At 36.3% G+C, this 23,653-nt stretch overlaps 2 protein-coding genes and 1 pseudogene across 13 annotated transcripts in view; 2 read left to right on the forward strand and 1 right to left on the reverse strand.

Moving 5' to 3' along the window:
* Positions 1-23,653, forward strand: part of GRN (granulin precursor) — a 257,459-nt gene that overhangs the window by 77,445 nt on the left and 156,361 nt on the right. The gene's annotated exons all lie outside the window — the stretch shown is intronic.
* Positions 1-23,653, reverse strand: part of GPATCH8 (G-patch domain containing 8) — a 113,766-nt gene that overhangs the window by 39,775 nt on the left and 50,338 nt on the right. For 8 of the 11 annotated variants that reach the window (XM_082374368.1, XM_082374362.1, XM_082374366.1 and 5 more), the window contains 2 exons: positions 9,932-9,999; positions 9,212-9,298 (listed from right to left, as the gene is read on the reverse strand). In XM_082374368.1, coding sequence (XP_082230494.1) covers positions 9,212-9,298; positions 9,932-9,999 — 155 coding nt within the window. Of the gene's footprint in view, positions 1-9,211; positions 9,301-9,931; positions 10,000-12,034; positions 12,080-23,653 lie in introns of those variants that run through there. The other 3 variants (XM_082374371.1, XM_082374372.1, XM_082374364.1) reach the window with 2 other exon arrangements.
* On the forward strand, positions 2,590-3,515 carry LOC309619316 (small ribosomal subunit protein eS6 pseudogene; annotated as a pseudogene). Its single transcript has one exon. The product of its transcript is annotated as a small ribosomal subunit protein eS6 pseudogene (transcript).

Consider the following 23,653-nt stretch of genomic DNA (forward strand, 5'->3'; position numbering starts at 1 on the left):
AGATGCTCAACCAAAACCACAAGAAGATACTACTACTTCACACCTACTAGGATGGCTATAATAAAAAAGACAGAAAACAACAAGTGTTGATGAGAATGTAGAGAAATTGTAACTCTCATATAGTACTAGTGAGAATACAAAATGGTGCAACCATTTGTGGAAAAGAGTCTGGCAGTTCCTTAAAAGTTAAACACTGAGTTACCATATAACTAGCAATGCCATTCCTAGGTATACACAAAAGAGAACTGAAAAATATATTCACACAAAAACTTGTACAAGATATTCAAAGCAGCATTATTCATAATAGCCAAAAAGTGGAAACAACTCATATGTCCATTAACTGATGAATAATTAAACAAACAAGTATATTCATACAATGCAATATTATTCAGCCCTAAAAAGGAGTAAAGTACTGATATATGCTATTTATATGGATGAACTTTGAAAACATTATGCTAAGTAAAAGAAGTCAGATACAAAAGGCCACATATTGAATGATTTAATTTATATGAAATGTTCAGAATAGGCAAATGTATAGAGACAGAAAGTGGTTGCTGGGGGAGGGAGAATACGGGGAATGAGGAATGACTGCTAAAGGGTACAAGGTTTCTTTTTGGGGTGATGTAAATGTTCTGGAATTAGTGGTGACAGTTGTACAACATTGTGAATATGCTAAGTCACTAAACTGTATATTATATAATGGTTAAAACGGTGAATTTTATCTCAACAACAGCAAAAATCTACCTGAAAAAATGCAAGTGAATGATAAACACAAAATCCAGGACAGTGCTTACCTCTGAATGAGGAAGAAATGGGACGGGATCATAAAGTTGTTGATATGTTCTTCTTAAACAGAGCAGAAGACACACAAGTGTCTGTAGTTACTCTTCATATCTTACACATATTTTTAAAATATCTTATCAATATTTAACAAGATACTAAGGGTATCAAAACGGGACTGCAATTTTTGTTTTTGTTTTTTTTCAGTTAAAAGCATGGTAGAGCTATTTGGCTTTAAAACTATGTACAACTTTCATAAAAATGAAAATTAAAAAAAAAAGAATAGAAGGCAGTGAGTGTAGAGACTATTCTTTCAGAATTTTGGTTCTAAAGACAAGTAAAAAGAAAAGATGGTAGCTACAGAGAGTAAGAGTCAACAGAGTAAGGTTTTTATTATTAGTTTTAGTGGTTCTTTTCCCCCAAGAATGTGTGAGCATGTTTACTGGTGATAGGAAATGAATGAGTGCAAAGTGAGTTTGCCAATATAGGAAAAAAGATGTAAGGTCCTTGATAATACAGAGAGGATTAGGATCCAGAATTCAGGTGTAGGTAGGAATTTTCATTTGACAGATTATGAAACAAGGGAGAAATATTTAAGGATGGAAAGAGATAGACCCAAGTTTGATGGCAGATATTACAGGTAGAAGAAGGCACTCCCATTTGATAGTCCAAATTTTCTTTAAGTTTTCTACTAGGAGTAAGGGAAGATGGAGGAAGGACAAGGGTAGCTGAGGGAAGATGAGGGCTTAAAGATCAATGTTTGAGAATGACAGTTGAAGAGACTAAGAGGGAGTTGATGCGTGAAAGGATTCCTTGGCAGTTCTGGGAGTCCAGTGAGTTGGCACCAGTCCCACACTGCACTACAGTAAAGACGTAGAAATGAAGAATGCAAGTATTTCTACTGAGTGGGGATAGGTTCTTGGTGAGTAGGTATGACAAAAGAAGGATTAGGAAGAAAAGAAGCTGGAATCAAAGTGTTGAGAGAAGTAAAAAATCAATCTGTGGTGCTCAAGAAGTATAAATTAAGGAGGGGCTAAGTTACTAAAGTCAAGGTTCCGAGGTCATGTGAAGGTGAAGAACAAATATGAAATAAAGGCGTGACATCAAGAAGGGGAGAGGGTTTCGCAAGCTGTATAATTCAAAGTTGACAAGATTTCTGAGTAAACAGTCTGATCAATAAAATGGGAGTAAGTAATTCTTGTTGTACCTACCACAAAGAGTTCAAAAGTGAAATAATTTCTTGGTCGGGAGAGAAAGGGCCTCAAAATATATTGTGTAGTCTAATGAGGTTGTGAATTACTCAGCTACTTCATGTATTTATTATTTACTTGATAGTGTAACTTTTACTTGAAAAACAATAAAAATGTATTCTCTAAAATGTTTATATTTCTGACAGTATACCAAATAAACCTGGTTTTCTCCATCATTTCCAAGAATTTATTTGTTCGACTCATATTTATTGAGTACTTATGTGCCAGGCACTATACTGGATGCAGTATACATATTGCCAGACAAATAGACAGTTTCTCTCCTCAAGGCCCTTTCTTTCCAGTACTGTAGTCAGCCTATAAATAAGGTTACAAGCAAAAATTTATAATTATAAATTATATATGAGAGTGTTGCAAGAGAATAAAGTAGAGGATTTATTTAAATTGAGTGGTTAGGAAAGATTTCTAGTGAAGTAATATTTAAGCTAAGACCTAAAGGATAAAAGCCAACCATGTGAAAAATTTCAAAACAGTGGCATGACGATTCTATGCTTAAGGACAGTGGTTAGACAGAAAAAGAGGGCCCAGGTCCTAACCTGAAGAACTCCAACATCTAAAGTTTAGGCAGCTCTTTTTTGTGGTGCCTCGGAGGCAATCAGCCACTTCAGGATGGAGCGGAACATCTCTTTCCCGGCTACTGGCTTCCAGAAACTCATTGAAGTGAACGATGAACGAAAACTTCGCACCTTTTATGAGAAGCGTACGGCCACAGAAGTTGCTGCTGATGCTCTGGGTGAAGAATGGAAGGGTTATGTGGTCCAAATCAGTGGTGGGAACAACAAACAAGGTTTCCCCATGAAGCAGGGTGTCTTGACCCATGGCCGAGTCCGCCTGCTACTGAGTAAGGGGCATTCCTGCTACAGACCAAAGAGGACTGGAGAAAGAAAGCATAAATTTGTACAGGGTTGCATTGTGAATGCAAATCTGAGTGTTCTCAATTTGGTCATCGTAAAAAAAGGGGAGAAGGATATTCCTGACTCACTGATACTACTGTGCCTTGTCGCCTGGGGCCCAAAAGAGCTAGCAGAATCCACAAACTTTTCAATCTCCCTAAAGATGATGTCCGACAGAGTGAAGTAAGTCAGAAAGAGAAAAACAAATACCGTATGCTAACACATATATATGGAATCTAAAAAACAAAAAAAAAATGGTCATGAAGAACCTAAGGGCAAGACGGGAATAAAGACGCAGACCTACTAGAGAATGGACTTGAGGATACGGGGAGGGGGAAGGGTAAGCTGGGACAGTGAGAGAGTGGCATGGACATATATACACTACCAAATGTAAAATAGACAGCTGGTGGGAAGCAGCCGCATAGCACAGGGAGATCAGCTCGGTGCTTTGTGACCACCTAGAGGGGTGGGATAGGGAGGGTGGGAGGGAGGGAGACGCAAGAGGGAAGAGATATGGTAACATATGTATATGTATAACTGATTCACTTTGTTATAAAGCAGAAACTAACATACCATTGTAAAGCAATTATACTCCGATAAAGATGTTAAAAAAAATAAAAAATAAAAAAAATAAAGATGATGTCCGCCAGTATGTTGTGAGAAAGCCCCTACACAAAGGTAAGAAACCTAGGACCAAAGCACCCAAGATTCAGCATCTTGTTACTCCATGTGTTCTGCAACACAAATGTCAGCGTATTGCTCTGAAGAAACAGTGTACTAAGAAAAATAAGGAAGAGGCTGCAGAATATGCTAAACTTCTGGCAAGAGAATAAAGAAGGCCAAAGAAAAACGCCACGAACAGATTGCCAAGAGACGGAGGCTGTCTTCTCTGAGAGCTTCTACTTCTAATTCTGAGTCCAATATAAAATGAGATGTTCTAAGCATAACAAATAAATAAGAAGAGACAAAAAAAGTTCAGGCAGAAGAGAAGGAGTCAACAAAGGAATCTATATAGAAGCAGCAAGAGAGATAAGGAGGAGGAATCTAGGAAAGTATAAAATCTTCAAAAGCAAGAGGAAAGAAATTGTTTTAAAGAGAAAAGAGTGGTCAATTGTATTGAATGATGCAAAGAAGCAGGATGTGGAAGAAAGTAAGAACTTTAAAAGGTCTACTGGATTTAGCAAATAAAGGTATTTTGCAGCCTTGAAAAAACTGGTTCAGTGAAAAGTGCTAAAGCCAGTCTAAATGGGTTGAAGAGTGCATAAAGAAAGGGGTAGGGAAAAGAGAACAGGGAAAGAAAAAAAGGAAGAGAAGGAAGAGAGAGATTTCACCATATTATAACTCCGGATAAAATAAAACACAAAAAATTTAATATATAGCTGAGCTCAACAAGACAGGGCAATCCCTAGGCACCTAAACATGAGGCCTCAGGACCTTGATGGTAGAAGGCCTACTAAGCTCTCCCTGCGAAATGCTCAGAGAGATGAATGGTTGCCTCCATCCTTGAAACAGGGACTAGAAAAACGGCACTACATCATCACCTGCTATCCCCTGAACGCATCAAAAAACTCACCATCTACCAAGGTATAAATGGAAAAGGTCATGCACAGAAGGTTGGAATTTCAGACCACAGTCATTGGTGGACCTAAAGAATTTACACCTTTCATCCAAAGCAGGAACCCTTAGCTTAGGTATTAACATTTTAAAACCAGTCCATATAAAGTTCTCAGGTCTTCATTTAAGGACTTGAGTCTCTAGCAAAAGCACATACGGAACTGCCCCATAAGAACGCCTCTAAAATCCAGGATACGAGAAACATCCAGAGGATGAGATGACAATCAAAACTGCAAACCACACAAGGAAACAAACCACTGCAAGAAAGTCAGAAGCAGCAAACTACAAAAACGCTTACGAAGTACTACAGATAACAGAAGATTTGAAAGAAATTATAAAATAAGAACATTTAGAATGTTTTTTAAAAAAAGGCAGAAACAGTAACCAAAAGACAAAAAATTTTGTTTTTGTTTAAAGAACAAAAAAATAGCAAATTTTGGGGAAAAGAATCAAAAAGATATTTTAGGAACTAAAAAAAGGCACTTAAAAAAGTGATTGATATATAATAAAACAATATTTATAAGTGTTAATTGTAGAATATAGGTGGTAGGTATATAGGTATTCACTATATAGATCTTTCAGTTTTTCTGTATGCTCAACAATTTTCATTATAAAGTATCACTGAAATAAAAAATAAGTAAATACGTCAGGTGCGGTGAAAAGAGAAAATCCTCTATAACATCTTCTAAGCTCTATGTTTTTTCCTTTTACATTTAAATCTTTAATCCACCTGCAATTGATTATAGTATGGTATGGGGTAGAAGTTCAAATTCACTATTTCCCATATGGATAACCAACTGTCTCAGAACCTTTTACTGAAAAATTCATTCTTTCCCCCACTTATCTGCAATACCATCTTTGTCTTATCAAGTGGTCAAATATGTAAGGGTCTGCAACTGGGCTCTCTTTTCTGTTCCATTGGTCTAACCTTGTGCCAATATCACATATCTTAATTACTGTAGCTTTCTATCTTATACTTTAAGAATGCTTTGACTATTCTTGGCCCTTTATACTTCCATACAAAATCCTGTTGGGATTTTTATCTGATTGATTTGAAATATATAGAAAAATTGGGGGAAAACAGATACCTTTACAATATTGAGTCTTCTAATTCATGATCATAAAAAAATCTCATTTTTAAAATTCATTATTCTTTAATGCCTCTAAATAATGCTTCAGAATTTTTGCCTTAAGTCTCCCGCATCTCATTAGATCTATACCCAAGTGCTTCATGTATTTTTTTTGCTATTACAATTGGTGACATTTTTGTTATATCCATTTTCTAATATGAAAATTTAAATGTATGATTTTGTATCTAGCATCCTGCTAAACTCCGTTATTTGTGTAACTAATCTGTAAATTTTCTTGGATATCATGAACATAATCATACCTGCAAACAATGACAGTTCTGTCTCTCCCTTTCATCTCTTGTATCTGTGTTTGTTTCTGCCTGTCTGTCTTACTGTGCTGCTTAAGACCTCCAGCACAATGTTTAATACAAACAATGACAGCAGGTATCCCTGTTATGTTTCCCCATCTCAAAAGGAAAGCTTTCGACTTTTCAATATTAAGTATGATGTCTCCTATATAGTTTTTGTAGGCATTCCATCTGGTTAAAAAAGGTCCTTTCTTTGTCAAGTTGGACAAGACTTTTCATCATGAATGAATGCTGAATTTTATATAATGCTCTTGGTTTTTTTGCATCTATTGAGATGATCATATAATTTTTTTCCTTTAATCATTTAATATGGTTGACTACATGAATTGATTTTAACATTAAATCAATCTTGCATTCGTGGGATAACTTGGTCATGGTATATCCTAAATTGGTTCTGGTGTTTTAAGATCTGCATCTGTGTTATACATCAACGTCATATAATTATTCTTATCATACTGTCCTTGTCAGGAGTTACCATCTAGTCTCTAATTAAATGAGCTGGGAGTTTTTCTTCATTTTCAATCCTCTGGAAGATCAGAAATTGTTGGTCAAGACTGAAGTTATTTCTTTTATGAATTGTGATAGAACTCATTATGAAATTATTTGGGCTGTATGGAAAGATTTTTCACCACAGATTCAATTTATATAATTTACATATGTTAGAGAATTACCAAGGTTTTCTATTCTCTTCAAGTCTATTTTAGCAAGTTATATTTTTTAGGAGTTTGTCCACTTAAACCTATCTTTGCATTCAAAGCATAGAATTATCCATACTATTTTTATCTTTTAGTGCCTGCTGCATCTGCAATGATATCCTCTTTTTTTCATTATTGACATTGGTTTTCTATGTTCTTTTCTTTCTTAATATCACAAGTATGTCAAAGAACTAACTTTTGGATTTGTTGTATGTTTGTTTTCTGTTTCATTCTCTTTTGTTCTTATCTTTATCTTATCTTCATTATTTCTTTTCTTTAACATTCTTTGGGTTTATTTTGCTATTCTTTTGCTAACTTCCCAAGAGGAACGTTTACTTCATTTATTTCCTGCCTTTCTTTTTTTCTAAGATAAGCATTTAAGGACATGTATTTGCTATCAAGACCTAAATAGACATTTCTCCAAAGAAGATATACAGATTGCCAACAAACACATGAAAGGGTGCTCAACATCACTAATCATTAGAGAAATGCAAATCAAAACTACAATGACGTATCACCTCACGTGGTCAGAATGGCCAGAATGGCCATCGTCAAAAAATCTACAAACAATAAATGCTGGAGAGGGTGTGGAGAAAAGGGAACCCTCTTGCACTGTTGGTGGGAATGTACACTAATACAGCCACTATGGAGAACAGTACGGAGGTTCCTCAAAAAACTAAAAATGGAACTACTATACGACCCAGCAATCCCACTACTGGGCATATACCCTGAGAAAACCATAATTCAAAAAGAGTCATGTATCACAATGTTCATTGCAGCTCTATTTACAATAGCCAGGACATGGAAGCAACCTAAGTGTCCATCGACAGATGAATGGATAAAGAAGATGGGGCACATATATATGATGGGGCACATATATGATGGAATATTATTACTCAGCCATAAAAAGAAATGAAATTGAGTTATTTGTAGGGAGGTGGATGGACCTAGAGTCTGTCATAGAGAGTGAAGTAAGTCAGAAAGAGAAAAACAAATACCGTATGCTAACACATATATATGGAATCTAAAAAAAAAAAAAAAAAAAAGGTTCTGAAGAACCTAGGGGCAGGACAGGAATAAAGACTCAGATGTAGAGAATGGACTTGAGGACATGGGGAGGGGGAAGGGTAAGCTGGGACAAAGTGAGAGAGTGACATGGACATATATACACTACCAAATGTAAAACAGATAGCTAGTGAGAAGCAGCCGCATAGCACAGGGAGATCAGCTCGGTGCTTTGTGTCCACCTAGAGGCGTGGGATAGGGAGGGTGGAAGGGAGACGCAAGAAGGAGGAGATATGGGGATGTATGTATATGTATAGCTGACTCACTTTGTTATACAGCAGAAACTAACACACCATTGTAAAGCAATTATACTACAATAAAGATGTTAAAAATAAAAAGGACATGTATTTGCTATCATATATCATATTGCTTTAGCTTATCTTACAAGTTTTGATGTGTAGCATTTCTATCTTTCAGTCCAAAATATTTTCCAGTTACCATTGTGATTTCTTCTTTTACTGATAGGTTATATGTAAAAATGTGCTTCTTAATTTTGAAACAGAGATTTTTAAAAATATTTTTAAAAAATTGTTTTATGGCTTGATAACTTGATTTCAGTTCTTTGAAATCTGTTGATACTTTATGACACAGAACATGGTAAAAAATTTGTTTAAATAAATGTTTCATATATATTTGAAATTTGTTACTTTCAAAGTGATTGGGTGCATAGGTCTATATAATCATTTTGAAATTTGTTAAATGAGATGTTCCAGTCTTCCAAACATCCTTGCTGATTGTTTTCCTCTACTTTTATCAATTACTGAGAGGTATATTAAAATCTCCAACAACTGTGGTAGGTATAACATTGCTCCTTGTAGTTCTGTCAGTTTTTGCTTTATATATTTTTTTTACAGTAGAACAGACTTTTAAAAATGAATCCCTTTTCTCCTCACCTTAAGTATCATGACCAAAATCAGTTTCTATATGATAATCTTCACTAATTCTGTTTCTTATCTTCAAATTTACCTATTTTATGGTAGAGACTGGGCTTACTAAAACATCTTGAAAGGCATGTACCCTTGTCAGTCTTTTTGAAAGCTAACTTATAACATGTTCTAAGCTGCAGTTTCCTATAACTACCTGCTTAAAAAGGAAGATACTGAAGTTCTCAATTGTTTGTCATTCTTCAAACACCTCATCCATTAAAAAAGGAAAGGCTTATCAATAGGTATCAAGCTCTCAAAGGACTCACCAATTTTTACTATTACTACCTAATGTATACCAGGCACTGTGTTTTCAAACACTAATGCACTCTCCCCAACAGATAATGATACAAAGTGGTTATTATTATCTCTATAGTTTTTACAGAAGCAATAAATAAGAAAGTAACAGAAACCCGAGGTCTAAGACTAATCACCACCAAAGGTCAAACAAATGTTGCTGTCAACAGATTCTTTCCACCAAAATGAATATCTCAGTGTGAACACCCCACATGCAAGAATGGCTTCATTTAAGTACCTTGTACTTCTGTCTCAGTTCTTCCGTGTCTTCTTTTTCCACTTCTAGGACACGGCGCCGTTCGGTAGCATCTTCGGCATAATCAAGCTTAACAAAAACAGATATAATTAGTCTTAATTCCTAAAGTAACCCCAATTAGTCATAAAAAAGTCATTTACACAACTACAGTATTGTATGAAAATAAGAAACTTCTAACTTTTTGCTCAGCTACCTCTTGCTTTATTGTCACCCCACAGAGAAAATAGCATGCAAAATAGTTCATTAATCCTTTCATGCTGGTGGTTCCCAACAGGCACATGTGTTGATGATAACAGACTTTACTTCAATGTTCAATGCCAAAGAATTAGGAGTAAATGGAGAAAAATATTTCAGGCAATGAAAAGAAGATATCACAGATGACAGCTGTACACAGCTCTACAGAGACAAAGCTTCTACCACAGCAATTATTTTAAGAGTTGAGCAACACTGCCTATGGAAATGAGCACCGGGGTCTGGGTTTAAATCTGACCTTGCCTTGTGGCATAACCCTGGGGAAACCATTCAACTTCTGTATAACAGGGGCATTATTTGCCACCCACCTGCCTCAAAGGCAGCACTAAATGAGAATGTAAAATACATTTTAAAATTTCCCCTCAAAAACATTAAAACTACATCTGAATTTGAAATTAGTATCAATTTTAAATATCCCATAAAACAAGTGAACCAATGAGATCAATTTACCTCCATTTCCATGCGACCCATGCCCATGACATCATACTTGACAACGATTGGAATGGGATCTGTTCTCCCTGTAACAGGAACATATAATCAAGGTGAGATGCAAAGCTAAGTCAACAGTTCGCTTTACACATTGGGTTTGGGTGGTTAGAGATCTTGCCTTGGAGTGCAGAGACCAGAAAGCTACAGTGAACCAAACACAAGCCATTCTCACAGCTTACAACCAAACCTACTTCTCCCAGTTTAAGCCCAACTAACCACCTTGGTTGACCTTCCAGTTGGGGATGATTCCAGATTACTATGGCAAAATTAAATAAGTAATGCAAAAGCACTTCCTAAGCAATGGCACCAGGAAGTTTAAAATCAAAAACATTAGAAATTCCTTTTTAAAAAGACCTCCAAATAACTTTCCACCAAGAATCACTTCACTCTTACTGTCCACTGACATCTTCCCACACACACTTTTAAAACTGGTAATAAATATCTCAACTGACATGTTTAAATCGGAAGAGCACAGTTTCAAACATGATACAGGAAAATTCAATAACAGCAACTCAGAGTGTTTAATATTTTTTTATATTCAAAAGATGCTTTACAATTAAATGAGGTGGTGAAAAAAATTAAATAGAAAGCAACAGTTAGTTGCCCTTAGGAACAAAAAATAGTTTCACTTTTAAACTGGTGCTCTGAGGTCCCATTTTCCAGAGTGGATTTAACACTGGCTGTGGCAATCAGTAAGCTGTGAAAAGGACTAGTTGCGAAGAAAATTGACTTTAAACTAATTGATCTATGCTGGAGATTTTAAAAAATGTATATTTAATCCACTCATAACCAGCCAAACAAAGCAAAATGGGGCAGACAAGCACTTTACTACCACAGCTGTTTTACATCACAACTTGCGCTGTTTATTGTGATGTAAGCCCACTGAAAAGAGGACTTACCTTATCCGTTGTATACCTTTAGTGAAAAAACACAATGTTTACTTCCCTCATCATTTCACTCAGGCTGGTGTAAACAATTGTTTTTTTATTTTTGTTTTTTTGTTATACACACATATATATTATACCTTTGGGCTAGAAGTTGAGTTTTGTCAGGCTAAATCTGAGATATTACCAAAAACAAATTTGGAAAAAGAAAAAAGCAATAAAAGCCATGATCATGACTAGGATTAGTCCAGGAGGAAAAAAAAAAGAAACTGTTTCCAAAGCGACCAGCAACCACTTGCATCCAGTTGCTCTGTATTTGTGGGATTAATTTGTGTTTCAAAAAGTAATGAAAAACAAATTCAGAAGTTCAATTACTTATCACCAATATCCCATTATTGCTTGTGAACAATAAGAAGGTAATTAGGAACAGTGGGAAAAAATGTTTAATAAAGAACATCTCATGCCAGAAAAGAGAACAAAGTTCTAAAATACAGCCGTCTTTTAGATACTATCAAATACTGCCAGTTAAACAAAATAAAAATGCATTATTATGCCCAATGGTATAATAAATAAGCAGTGACTGCAATCTTTAGCAAAAGAACCAAATTAAAGACAGGTTATAAAAATGACTTCCTAGGTGCAATATCACTTTCATAACGTCTCAATCAGGGATTTACTGGTAAAAAGAAATGGTCCAATGAAAGAATTGAAAAGAAATGTCAAAGTAATTTTACTTTTTTTTAATTTGATATCTTTTTCAGTTTGTCAGAATTTGCTTTGTAAGAAAATTTGGTATAAATTCATTACCTCTGTAAACCCCTGTTATAAACTCTACATTAGTACTTTTGCCTTCTAAGGCAGTCAAAGTTTGTTTTAATTTATTTATAGATTGCAGTAGCAAGTGCTAGTGCCCATTATATTGTGGGGAAATCAAGTTTTTACAGTATTAGAATTTAATGTTTTAACTGATTTTTTTTTTTTGGCAGTTCTAACACAAACAGATACATCCCTTCTTAACATTACCCTTTAATGAACAAGGATCAGACAAGTTGCATAAGGAAAGGAAAGGAAAATGAAAAAGACCAAGCAGAAGGATGAAGGCTACAACAGAGAAAGTAAGCCTAACATATTGGTGCACTGATGACAAAAGGAGTAATTCAGTCTGAAAATAAAAAATTACCACTGCTAAGTTTACCATCACCACAACAAGTCCAGGATCATAATGCTGTAAAAAAGAAACACCATTTGTTAGGCAGAAACCATTAGGGTAGGAAACAGGCCTTCTAGGAGGCAGACAGGATGGGGTAAAGTAACAATTGGGCTTTGTCCCTCCCCCAATTTCAGCTGGGGACACAGGAAGGACACTTTGTGCTACAGCAGTTGTTTTCATACTGGTTAAGTCAGGGTGTGAGATTTTTGTACTGCTACTTGAGAACATGAACAACCTCCTCTAAAATAATGCAGGGGGAGGGGGGAAGGTGGGAGAAAGTGAAAAAACTAGCTCTAGCTTCCGATCTCTCATTTAACTACTCATCCTGGTAAATCAGTACTCAGGGCCCAAGGTGGGACTTTTTCCTTAAAGAAATAACATCAAAGACAGATCAACTGGACAGTGACCATCATCAAGTCATTTGCTACACTAAAAGAACTCTAAGAGGATTTGGGGGGTGGAGGGGTTCATCAAGACCTTACTGAAAATATATAATAAGTAAAAGGTCTGGAAAATAACCTTAGATCTTCAGTGCTTGGAAAACTTATGTGCATTTGAGTTCTGTTATGAACGAATAAAACTCTTGAAGGAGTTTTCCTTAGAACTTGTTTCCTTTTAATGAAGTCTTCCCAAGTCCGCCAACATCTCTCTTTCTGCACACAACAAAGCCAAGCTTTGAAGAACACCAGTAACTCCAGAGAAAGTGGCATCAAAAGGGCTGTCACATTTACAATTAGTCCACTCAGAGGTAACTCACAGAAAACAAACAGTCTGGCTTTAAAAACAATCTGAAGGCAACATTACTGTCTGCGCCAAATAGTAATTTCTTTCATTAGAGGCTCCTGACCAAGGAAAAATCTCACTGGGAAAAGACACTGAACAATACATACAGGAAGAGGTTGCAGCATTTAAAAAAAGAAAAAAATTCCCTCAATTTATTCATTTGTGATCAATGATAAATCCTATCATAGAGCACATCACTGTGGAACATCTGAATAACAACCTATAGTTATGACTTTTCAAAGGGTAGGTAGCAACAGAATGTTTGCTAATATAATATTCCCTAGAAAACTCAACTTCTTTTTAAAACGAATGAAATCCAGGTTCCCTATTTCTTGGTTTCTCTTAACAGGGACAAATATTTCTTAAAATCCATTAAAATAAGAACATTTTGTTGTTTATTTCATTTCAAAGGAGGCAACTTCAACCAGAACACTAAATACTTTCCTTAAAAGAAACTGTCCTCTTCAGCCAAAGATCTATATATAGATACTATGATTGTGATCTAGCCTACTGGACAAGGGGGGAAAAAGGAAAGAAAACATACCACATCTAGAATGTTCCAACACCAATGTATTCATGTGATGGGGAAAAAAATTGATATTCATATTTTCTAAATCAAAACTGTAAATCTATATACAAATATCAAATCATTATGTTGTAAACCTGAAACTAAAATAATATTGTATGTCATTCGTACCTCAATTAAAAAACTTTTTTAGGGGCTTCCCTGGTGGTATAGTGGTTAATACGCCTGCCAACGCAGGGGACACGGGTTTGAGCCCTGGTCCGGGAAGATCCCACATGCCGCGGAGCAACTAAGCCCGTGCACCACAACTACTGAGCCTGCGCTCTAGAGCCTGCGAGCCACAACTACTGAAGCCCACGTGCCTAGAGCCTGTGCTCTGCAACAAGAGAAGCCACCGCAATGAGAAGCCCGTGCACTGCAACGAAGAGTAGCCCCCGTTCTCGACAACTAGAGAAAGCCTGCGCACAGCAATGAAGACCCAACGCAGCCCAAAAAAATCAGTTAATTAATTTAAAAAAATTTTTTAAAGAGATGGAAAAAACTTTAAATGTTTCGTTAACCAAACAGTATTGTACATTCTATATTTAGAAGGTAGGCTTACTTCTACAATGACAAACATGCTAAAATGTTCACATATTCATCTCTTGCTAAAATGTGATGGTATTATGACTTATCATAACTGAAGAGAGAATAAAGCTAAATACCAAAATCCACTGATTGCTTATAGCCACACTGTTTCTGAGAATAATCCCTCACATTAATCAGTTTTGATTTTGAAACACTTAAGGATATACCAATCTACAAAACTGGCCCAAAGAACTGGACTGTGAAGAAATAATTTTTTTTTTTATACAAACACTATTTTTTTATTTTATTTTTAAAATTTATTTATTTATTTATTTATTTTTGGCTGTGTTGGGTCTTCGTTTCTGTGCGAGGGCTTTATCTAGTTGCGGCAAGCGTGGGCCACTCTTCATTTCGGTGCGCGGGCCTTTTCACCGTCGCGGCCTCTCTTGTTGCGGGGCACAGGCTCCAGACGCGCAGGCTCAGTAGTTGTGGCTCACAGGCCCTGTTGCTCCGCGGCATGTGGGATCTTCCCAGACCAGGGCTCGAACCCATGTCCCCTGCATTGGCAGGCAGACTCTCAACCACTGTGCCACCAGGGAAGCCCTATTTTTAAATTTTTTTTTTAAGATTTTTTTTTTGATGTGGACCATTTTTAAAGTCTTTATTGAATTTGTTACAATATTGCTTCTGTTTTATGTTTTTTGGCCGCGAGGCATGTGGGATCTTAGCTCCCCCACCAGGGATCGAACCCGCACCCCGTGCAGTGGAAGGTGAAGTCTTAACCACTGGACCACCAGGGGAGGCCCACAAACACTACTGTTAAACAAACTAACTCCAGGAATAGAACAACTGGGAAGAAAATATTAAAGGACAACCATAATCTGGTAATCAGCACACTTCAGAAACAGAAGACACGTGACTTCTCCACAGAAATAAATTAGAAATGAAGAAGCTTCTGAAGTGATTAAAACACTAGTTGGATATCAACAGAGGTAAGAACACCCAATTTACCTCAGCTGCCTTTTCCTTTACTGAGATTCACTCAACAACACTTACTGAATTGCTACTATATACCAAGTACTCTTGGAAGGCTTTGGGCATATGGCAGTGATTAAAACAAAGTCCTACACCCCATGAATTACCTATAATTAGGCAAAATAATCTTACCAATTTAAACTTCTGGCATGGGGGGGTGGCGGGAAGAACACTTGTGGAGCCAATGCACACATGGTTCAAAAAGTTTTTAAATGTCTAATGTTCTTTTAAAGATGTTTAAAACTGTTTTTAAAGACTGACCCCAATAAAGCAGAAGTAAATATAAATGCCATCAAAAATAACACAACATTGTAAAGCAACTATACTTCAATAAAAATTAAAAAAAAAAAAGCCATCAGAGAGTCACAAAATCTACTTCCAAAAGGCCACTGAACTATAAAAGCCAAGAACCTCACCTGACATCTTTAAATCTATTTCATACTTTAAGCAACTCAAATACGTATGTGAAAATCAAGAATAATACAAAATTAGGATGGTGACTATTCTCTGATTTGCAAAACTATTCAAAATAAGACTCTATAGTAAGCTATGTTAGTGTGTTTAAGTATAATTTCATTTACTAAAACAGTGATTAGATACAACTTTCAGAAATACTTCCTGGGTAAAAAGTGGTACGTTTATTTCCAAATCAAAGCTTCACTTTTGCAAATTTCTCCTGAAAATAATAGTCTTCAGTAGCATATGAACAATGATTACTTTCAGCATCATTTAGATATTTTTTCCTTAGGAAACATCAAGCATATTAATTATTCCCTATCGAGTTTCTAAGGTTTTTTTTTTTTTAAAGGCTTCCTACTCAAAAGAGAATCCAAATTCTCTAGCACTACAAAAACTAACTATATTCTTGTCACAGCCTGTTTAATGATCTATACAACAACCAGGTTATTTTGATTTTCAAACACAGGTGTTTTTTTAAGAGCACAGAAGTTTAACTGTGACCAAAAGATCCATCTTCCCAAAGTATCAGAGCTGCCTTCTAGGAGAAAATAGTTCAGTTTTAATCATATAATCTAATATATTAATAAACAGGGACAGAGAAGGGGCAAAATAAATTATAAATTAAAATAAAGTGTTAGAATCAGATTGTTAAGCCTGGAAAAGATATCTCATTCAGGGGTGACATGAGATACTCAAGCCCTCAGGAGAGGTAATAAAGGGAATGCCTGAGGTACCATAAATTAAAAAAAAAAAAAAAAAAAAAAGTCACCTAAAGGAAATCATACTTTCACTCCAAATTTAGCTTAAATCACATCAACTCACTGAACACTGCCTGCTTCATGCTAACCATTTGGTAAGATAAAATCAATTTTTTTTTTATTTTTTTTATTTTTAAAACGTCTTTTTACTTTTTTTTAAAAATTTAATTAATTAATTAATTTATTTTTGACTGTGTTGGGTCTTCGTTTCTGTGCGAGGGCTTTCTCTAGTTGCGGCAAGCGGGGGCCACTCTTCATCGCGGTGCGCGGGCCTTTCACTGTCGCGGCCTCTCTTGTTGTGGAGCACAGGCTCCAGACGTGCAGGCTCAGTAATTATGGCTCACGGGCCTAGTAGCTCCGCGGCATGTGGGATCTTCCCAGACCAGGGCTCAAACCCGTGTCCTCTGCATTGGCAGGCAGATTCTCAACCACTGCGCCACCAGGGAAGCCCCAGTTTATTTTTTAAATGAGAAAACCAATTTAATAAATAAATTTCAGGGTAAAATAATCTAAAATATGAGGCATAGGGGGAGAAGGTAAAACAATTTTAGGTCCTTAGTTTTTTAAAAATGGGGGAACACTTTTGTGCCCTGAGTTTTACTTATGTTTATATCCTGAATAACTGACACAGTACTGGGACATAATTTGATATAACAAATTAAAAAGCATTTGTTGACTCAAGAGAATGAACGTGTTCATAGTGGGTCTCACCTTGTTCAGGTATAAATAAATATTTAGTCATCAGAGCGCTTTCTACTTGATGCCACAAGATACTGATGATTTAACTGTCTTGTAATCAATGAATTATTTTAATCAAACAGAAGATATATGCTATATTATATAGGTCTCCATATCTCAAAAAATATATAAGCTAATATAAAGAAATAGTTGAGTTTTGCATTACTATTTATTACAATCTTGTTCAATTTCTTTTATCTATCATCACTCATTAGCAGACAAGAAGCAGGCACCAAATGTTTAAGGAGTTAGACAGACTTAATGGTCTCTAAGGTTCACTACAATTCTTAAGTTTGAAGAGTAGAAAATATTTTGGGGAGTTACGTAGGTAGTAGCCAGTCCTATGGTACTGTAATAATCCAACAATCCAATGCCTTCTTAGAGTTGTATCCTCTTACTATTGGTTAAGTACTTCCATTAACTACACTGAGAATTTCTTAATATTCCAGGATCACTCTATAACCCCAAAAGACCTTCCAGCTTCATTTAGATTGCTCTTCCTTTACTCTACACATCAACCCCCTCCTCAACTCATCTTTAATTATTTTCTTTCTATATTTTTCTAGGTAGTCCCTAAAAACGCTGGCTACAAAAACTCAGTTCTCCAATAAGGGAATTTCTAAACACTGTGTGACTTTTGACAATCAGCACATGAGTCTCAGCAGCCTCTCCTGCAAAATGGAGATATTATCCTCACTTTCAGGATTGGCATGTAGATCAAAAGAAACAACAAACAGAAGATGCTTTGTGAATCCTAATGTTTCACTATAAATCACTATTTAGGATGCTGTTGAACTCTTAACACTGTCATCTTCTTAAGGCCTCAGAAAATTAAAAAATCAATTTGTTCTTTCATTTCCAAAACTGGCAATAAGTACCTTAAAATTAAAGACACTCTTAAGAAGCTGTGATAAATTTTAATGTTCTACCTACAATTTGGTGATAATGAAACAACCCTATTTACAGATGGAGAAAATTATTACCAAAGTATTACCCTCAAATCCTTCCCATGTTATCATTCCATTAACAAAAGAGTGACCACTGAGTTTGAAAAGCAAGGTTACACAAATGTTAAATCCAAGCCAAAAGAATGAAGCATACTTTAGCAAGACCTTCTCCAAATTAAACATATAGTACAAATCGTCTAAGAAAATTAATTAAGCCTAAGCAAAACAGAATAAATTAAAATGCTTACTATTTTATTATTAACTGTCATCTGGAGGAAGACAATAGCACCTATGTATGTGTACTGAACAGCAAGTTATTAATCCATAGTATGTCAAATTTGTAACAGATGAAGTCCACGTGGAATGTAGGAGTAAATTCAGAAAGTCAAGTAGATTGAAATTACTCAAAAATCCTCCTTATTTCCTCTGAAGTCTGCTAAAAAGCCCAGAGATCCTAGGTCATCCACAGAAATTTTCTTTTCCAGTTCTAAAGTCTATGATTCCATACAACTTTGAGGGCATTTTTGTCTCCTCTTAGTTCCTACTTATCAAATATTGGTTTAACTAGTGAAAGTTTATATTTTCAACTATTTCCACCTGATTGGACTACTCTAATTACAATGAAATCACTGTCACTCTATACTTCTAATTTTAAAAGTTTCTTGGACACTCCACTTTCTTGCCAAAGTAAGAAACCAGTTTCCACACAAACCAATTTCATTTTAATCATGCAAATTAACCTAGGGCAAGAAGTCCATAAGTAATAATGTTGGAAACAGTGTAAATCAGGCTAAGACTATAAGAAAAATAAATAGCATTATACTAATTCGGACTAAAAATTACTAATATATTTTGGATGAGCAAAAGAACCAACTGTCTACCCTACTTACTACAGTCAAGGTAACATTCTTAGAAGCTTATTTTATTCATATGGTCCAAAGCAAATTATTTAGGGAGCCTGTTTAAAATGTTACTTCCTGAACCCCACCCCAGACCTGCTGAGTTGTGCTGGTTGGGAATCCACATTTACAAAAAAAAAAAAATTATATATATATATAATTTTTTTTTTTTTTGGCTGCTTTGGGTCTTCGTTGCTGCACGCGGGCTTTCTGTAGTTGCAGCAAGCAGGTGCTACTCCTCGCTGCAGTGCGCGGGCTTCTCATTTGTGGTGGCTTCTCTTGTTGCGGAGCATGGGCTCTAGGCGCACAGGCTTCAGTAGTTGCAGCACATGGGCTCAGTAGTTGTGGAATGGAGACTCTAGGGCATGCGGGCTTCAGTAGTTGTGGCTCTTGGGCTCTAGAGCACAGGTTCAGTAGTTATGGCGCACGGGCTTCGTTGCTCCACGGCATGGGGCATCTTCCCAGACCAGGGATCAAACCCATCTCCCCTGCACTGGCAGGAGGATTCTTAACCACTGCGCCACCAGGGAAGTCCTAGGAATCTACATTTTTAACAAGCACCCAAGGTGATTCTGCTACACACTAAAGCTTGAGAATCATAAGTCTAATGGAAAAAGTACTGGAGTAGAGGTCAGAAGACTTATAAACATAGCTACTATCCTCAGCAGTTTGACCATGGATAAACACTTAAGTTTCTCCATCTATTAAGTGGCATTATCTCCGCTCCATGTATTAGAGAGGAAAGTGAGATAGGACACAGGTATAAAACTTACATACCATCATGTTTAATTTCCCCAAACAACTCCCAAATCTTTTAAAAATTTGGGTATACTGAGGTTATAACAAGGTCACACCACTTACTGGTTGTAGAGCTTGAATTTAAACCCAGGTCAAATTTCAAATGAGGTCATAAAGTGGTAACCTGTGGATCAAATATGGGCCTTGCACATGTTTTGTTTATCTCAGATTATTTTAAACTTTGAGCCAACGTTTATCAATTAGTAAATGTCACCAAAATATCTGGATTTCTGGTTTCTTTTTTTAAAAATTCAGGTCTGGCAATACCTGAGACTATATTCTTACATGATAACAATGAGCATGAGCTAGCTGAGTGGCAGTTTTTCCTCTCTAGACATGGCACAACTCACACTACTTTCTACTGTCTCACACTCAGTGGGCTTCAATTGCGTATGTTACCACCTGGCCCCAACAGGCATCAGTTTGCAATTCCTACTCCTGAGACTGTCCTTTGCTCCTTCCTTCTGAGCTCCCACTAGATTTTCTCTGTAACTCTCATTTGGTAGCTATCTACTTCACAGGTTTGGAAAGACTCAGAGAGAGAGAAAAGACTGAATTTAAAACTAGTAAACCACATTTATAAATGAAAGATAATATTATTTTGTTCCCTTTTCTAAATATATAACCCCATTACTTCAAATTTTGGTAGCCATTTTTAATAAACAATTTTTAGCTTTTTTCTTTACTAAAATATATTTCTCACAAAACATACTTTTTTTTTAATGACTATTTGGTGTTTTTTTTTTTTTAAGTATTTATTTATTTATTTATGGCTGTGTTGGGTCTTCGTTTCTGTGCGAGGGCTTTCTCTAGTTGTGGCAAGCGGGGGCCACTCCTCATCGCGGTGCACGGGCCTCTCACTATTGCGGCCTCTCTTGTTGAGGAGCACAGGCTCCAGACGCGCAGGCTCAGTAATTGTGGCTCACGGGCCCAGTTGCTCCGCGGCACGTGGGATCTTCCCAGACCAGGGCTCAAACCCGTGTCCCCTGCATTGGCAGGCAGACTCTCAACCACTGTGCCACCAGGGAAGTCCGAAAACATACTTTTAACTTTGTGTTCTTATCACGTTTACATTTGGTCCTACTTTTAAATACCAGTGTTTCTTATGGAGGAATGTGGAGATTCCATGTATCAACTGACTAGTTGGGCAAATATTGATATAGTTGTTTGCTTCCTTATTCGCACAATATGAGATTTCTCACTTGTTACATCATTCAAGAAATAAGTTGAAATTCTAAGTTAGGTTGTTCAATTCTCTATTAAGCCCCCACTGTACCTTTAACTTCACAATCATGATATTATACTGCATTGCATTACATTTATTTGTTACATTCGTGTCTATATTAGACATGAGCCTCTGGAGGGCAGAGGCTATATCTTATTCATTCTTCGACTCTTTTAAGACTTACTACAGATGTGCACATTCTAAGGATTCAATAACTGTGCAGAATAAAAAACATATGAAAAACAACAGAGAACACATAAATGCCTAGCAATTATTATCATTTAGGAGTTTAATGAGAGTTAAGAGACACATATACACAAATTATACAAGGTAGAATATTTAAAATGCCACAGGAGAGAAATATAAAGTATAAGAAAAAATAAACGAGGAAATTATAGTATGAGACAGAAATTACAGTATTTTCTTTTTCCCTGGAGATCAATTACCAACCATCCTTAAAAATGTGGCCAAGGGGGGCTTCCCTGGTGGCGCAGTGGTTGGGAATTCGCCTGCCAATGCAGGGGACACGGGTTCGAGCCCTGGTCTGGGAAGATCCCACATGCCGCGGAGCAACTGGGCCCGTGAGCCACAATTGCTGAGCCTGCGCGTCTGGAGCCTGTGCTCTGCAACAGAAGAGGCCGCGATGGTGAGGGGCCCGCGCACCGTGGTGAAGAGTGGCCCCCGCTTGCCACAACTAGAGAAAGCCCTCGCACAGAAACGAAGACCCAACACAGCCATAAATAAATAAGTAAAATTAAAAAAAAAAAAATGTGGCCAAGGTTCTTACCACTCAACCTAGCCTCAAGTTTCTAGCGAATTTATACAAATTTATATTTATCATAAACATATATGACCACTTCAAGTGCCCTAAGAAAAAATATCACATTCAAAGCTATCTCCAATTTTTTCAGCCAGAATAACTATTGCATATTTCAATTCTGCAGTACTTTCTCACCACCATCACATTCCTCCAGGAGACAGAAGTAACCCACCACACAGCACTGAAGTACATTATAGATAGCATACTGATTAAAAGCATAGGTTTTGGCAACATGATTCTACCACTTATGCTGTAAGATCTTGGACAAAGTATTCCTTAGAATGTCAATTTCCTCATCTGTAAAGCAGGAATACCTACCGCAGAGAGGATTTAAATTAGACTATACATGTGCAAGCACTCATTAAACACTTAATAAATGCTAGCTATTATAAAGGATTAACACTAAACCCAGTGAACAAAGGCTTGCTAGTAAGACACATGCATGAATTGACTGTACATTATGCTTCGTAGTTGATTTGTTTTATCATCCTTCATAACTATACTTTCCTTTCCAGTTCCATTGCTATCACTCTATTCTATGCCCTTATCAACTCATACCTAGACAGCTTTCTAAATGGTTTTACATCTTCATCTTCAGACATACTTTGGCTAGACCAGTATTTAACTTCTACCACCAATGTCCTCATTGCTATAATGGAAAGAACAACAGATCACAAATCAGAGAATTGGGGACTGGGTTTCAGCACTTTGGAACCCTAAACCTAAATTTCTTCATCTGTAAAATGAATTTCAGATTAAATTAGCTTTAATATTTCTTCTTGCTATAAAACTCTATACCTCTCTTCTAATCAAAAACTGCCTTTGGCTTACAAAATAAAGTTCCAAATTGGAGCAGCATTAAAGCCTTCCACATTCAGTGTGGTAGTTAGAAGCATGGGTTTTGGAGTCAGAAAGACCAAGGTTTGTATTTTGATACTGTCATTTACTGGTAGCTTATTCTTGAGCAATTTGCTCAACTTCTCTAAGCCTCAGTTTCTTCCTCTGCAAAATGGGAATAACAATAATTATCTCATAGACTTGCTTTAAGAATTAAATGAGATATCTGTTAAGTGCCTAGGACATAAACACTCAGTAATATTAGATTTGTGCCTATTTGAACTAATTTCCCATTACTGCCTTCTAGTTATGGTTTCCAGACTGCTCCTGGAGACCTAGAACCCTGCTTCAAACAAACAATTGTGGTTTTTTTCCACCCTCTCTTTTATACATTAAGGTTCGACATTTTAAAAATATGTAATTTGAGAGGTTCTTCTGCCTTTAAAATGTATGAAATGCACTGCCCTATGGGCATTCTCTGCTCCAGCCAGCCAGGTCTACTCTTTGCCAACTGTAATCACTTTGTATACATCAGTATCTCCTTTCTTTGGTAATACCTATTCCTCCTTCCTCAAGACTTCATTGCGAAGTCTTCCCTAGTCATTCATCCTTACAGAATTTATTCTTCAGCTTTCTTCCACTTATCTCCTAAAATAAATGGCAAACTCTATGAGAGTAAGGGCGGTATCTTATAATGTCATGTATATTCTTTATTGTGGTCTCTTGAACATAGTAAGTATTTAATAAAACTGCAACTAATTCCATGTAATTCTTCACCAGCGATTGCTTCTTTTAAAGTAATCTACCTTGATAATGTGCAAACTGCTTCTATAACTAGTTCACTCTTTTCTCAGAAAAAAAGTACTAGAATGATAAAATAGCCTCTTATACTCATCTGTTCTAAATCTTCATTAGTAAAATTTGCTACTTCCTTTCTGGTTATTTTGCTGTGAACTTAACATATATTTAATGTCTTCTGATTAAATAACGTCTTAACATATAGTTAATGTCTGTCTTTAAATGTGACGATCCCTATACTGAGAAACAAGTAGTCTATATGGCATCTGAATTCACCATTTCCCCTTCTCCCCTCCCCCAATCCCTTTTCCTTTCTAGTCTAGCCCTAAAACCTAGACTTCTTACTACAGACTGACAATTCTGACTAATTTTGTTTACTAACTAGGTTCATCTCTTTTG

This window comes from Balaenoptera borealis (genome assembly GCF_965194805.1).
Source record: "Balaenoptera borealis genome assembly, chromosome: 20".
Classification (NCBI taxonomy): domain Eukaryota; kingdom Metazoa; phylum Chordata; class Mammalia; order Artiodactyla; family Balaenopteridae; genus Balaenoptera; species Balaenoptera borealis.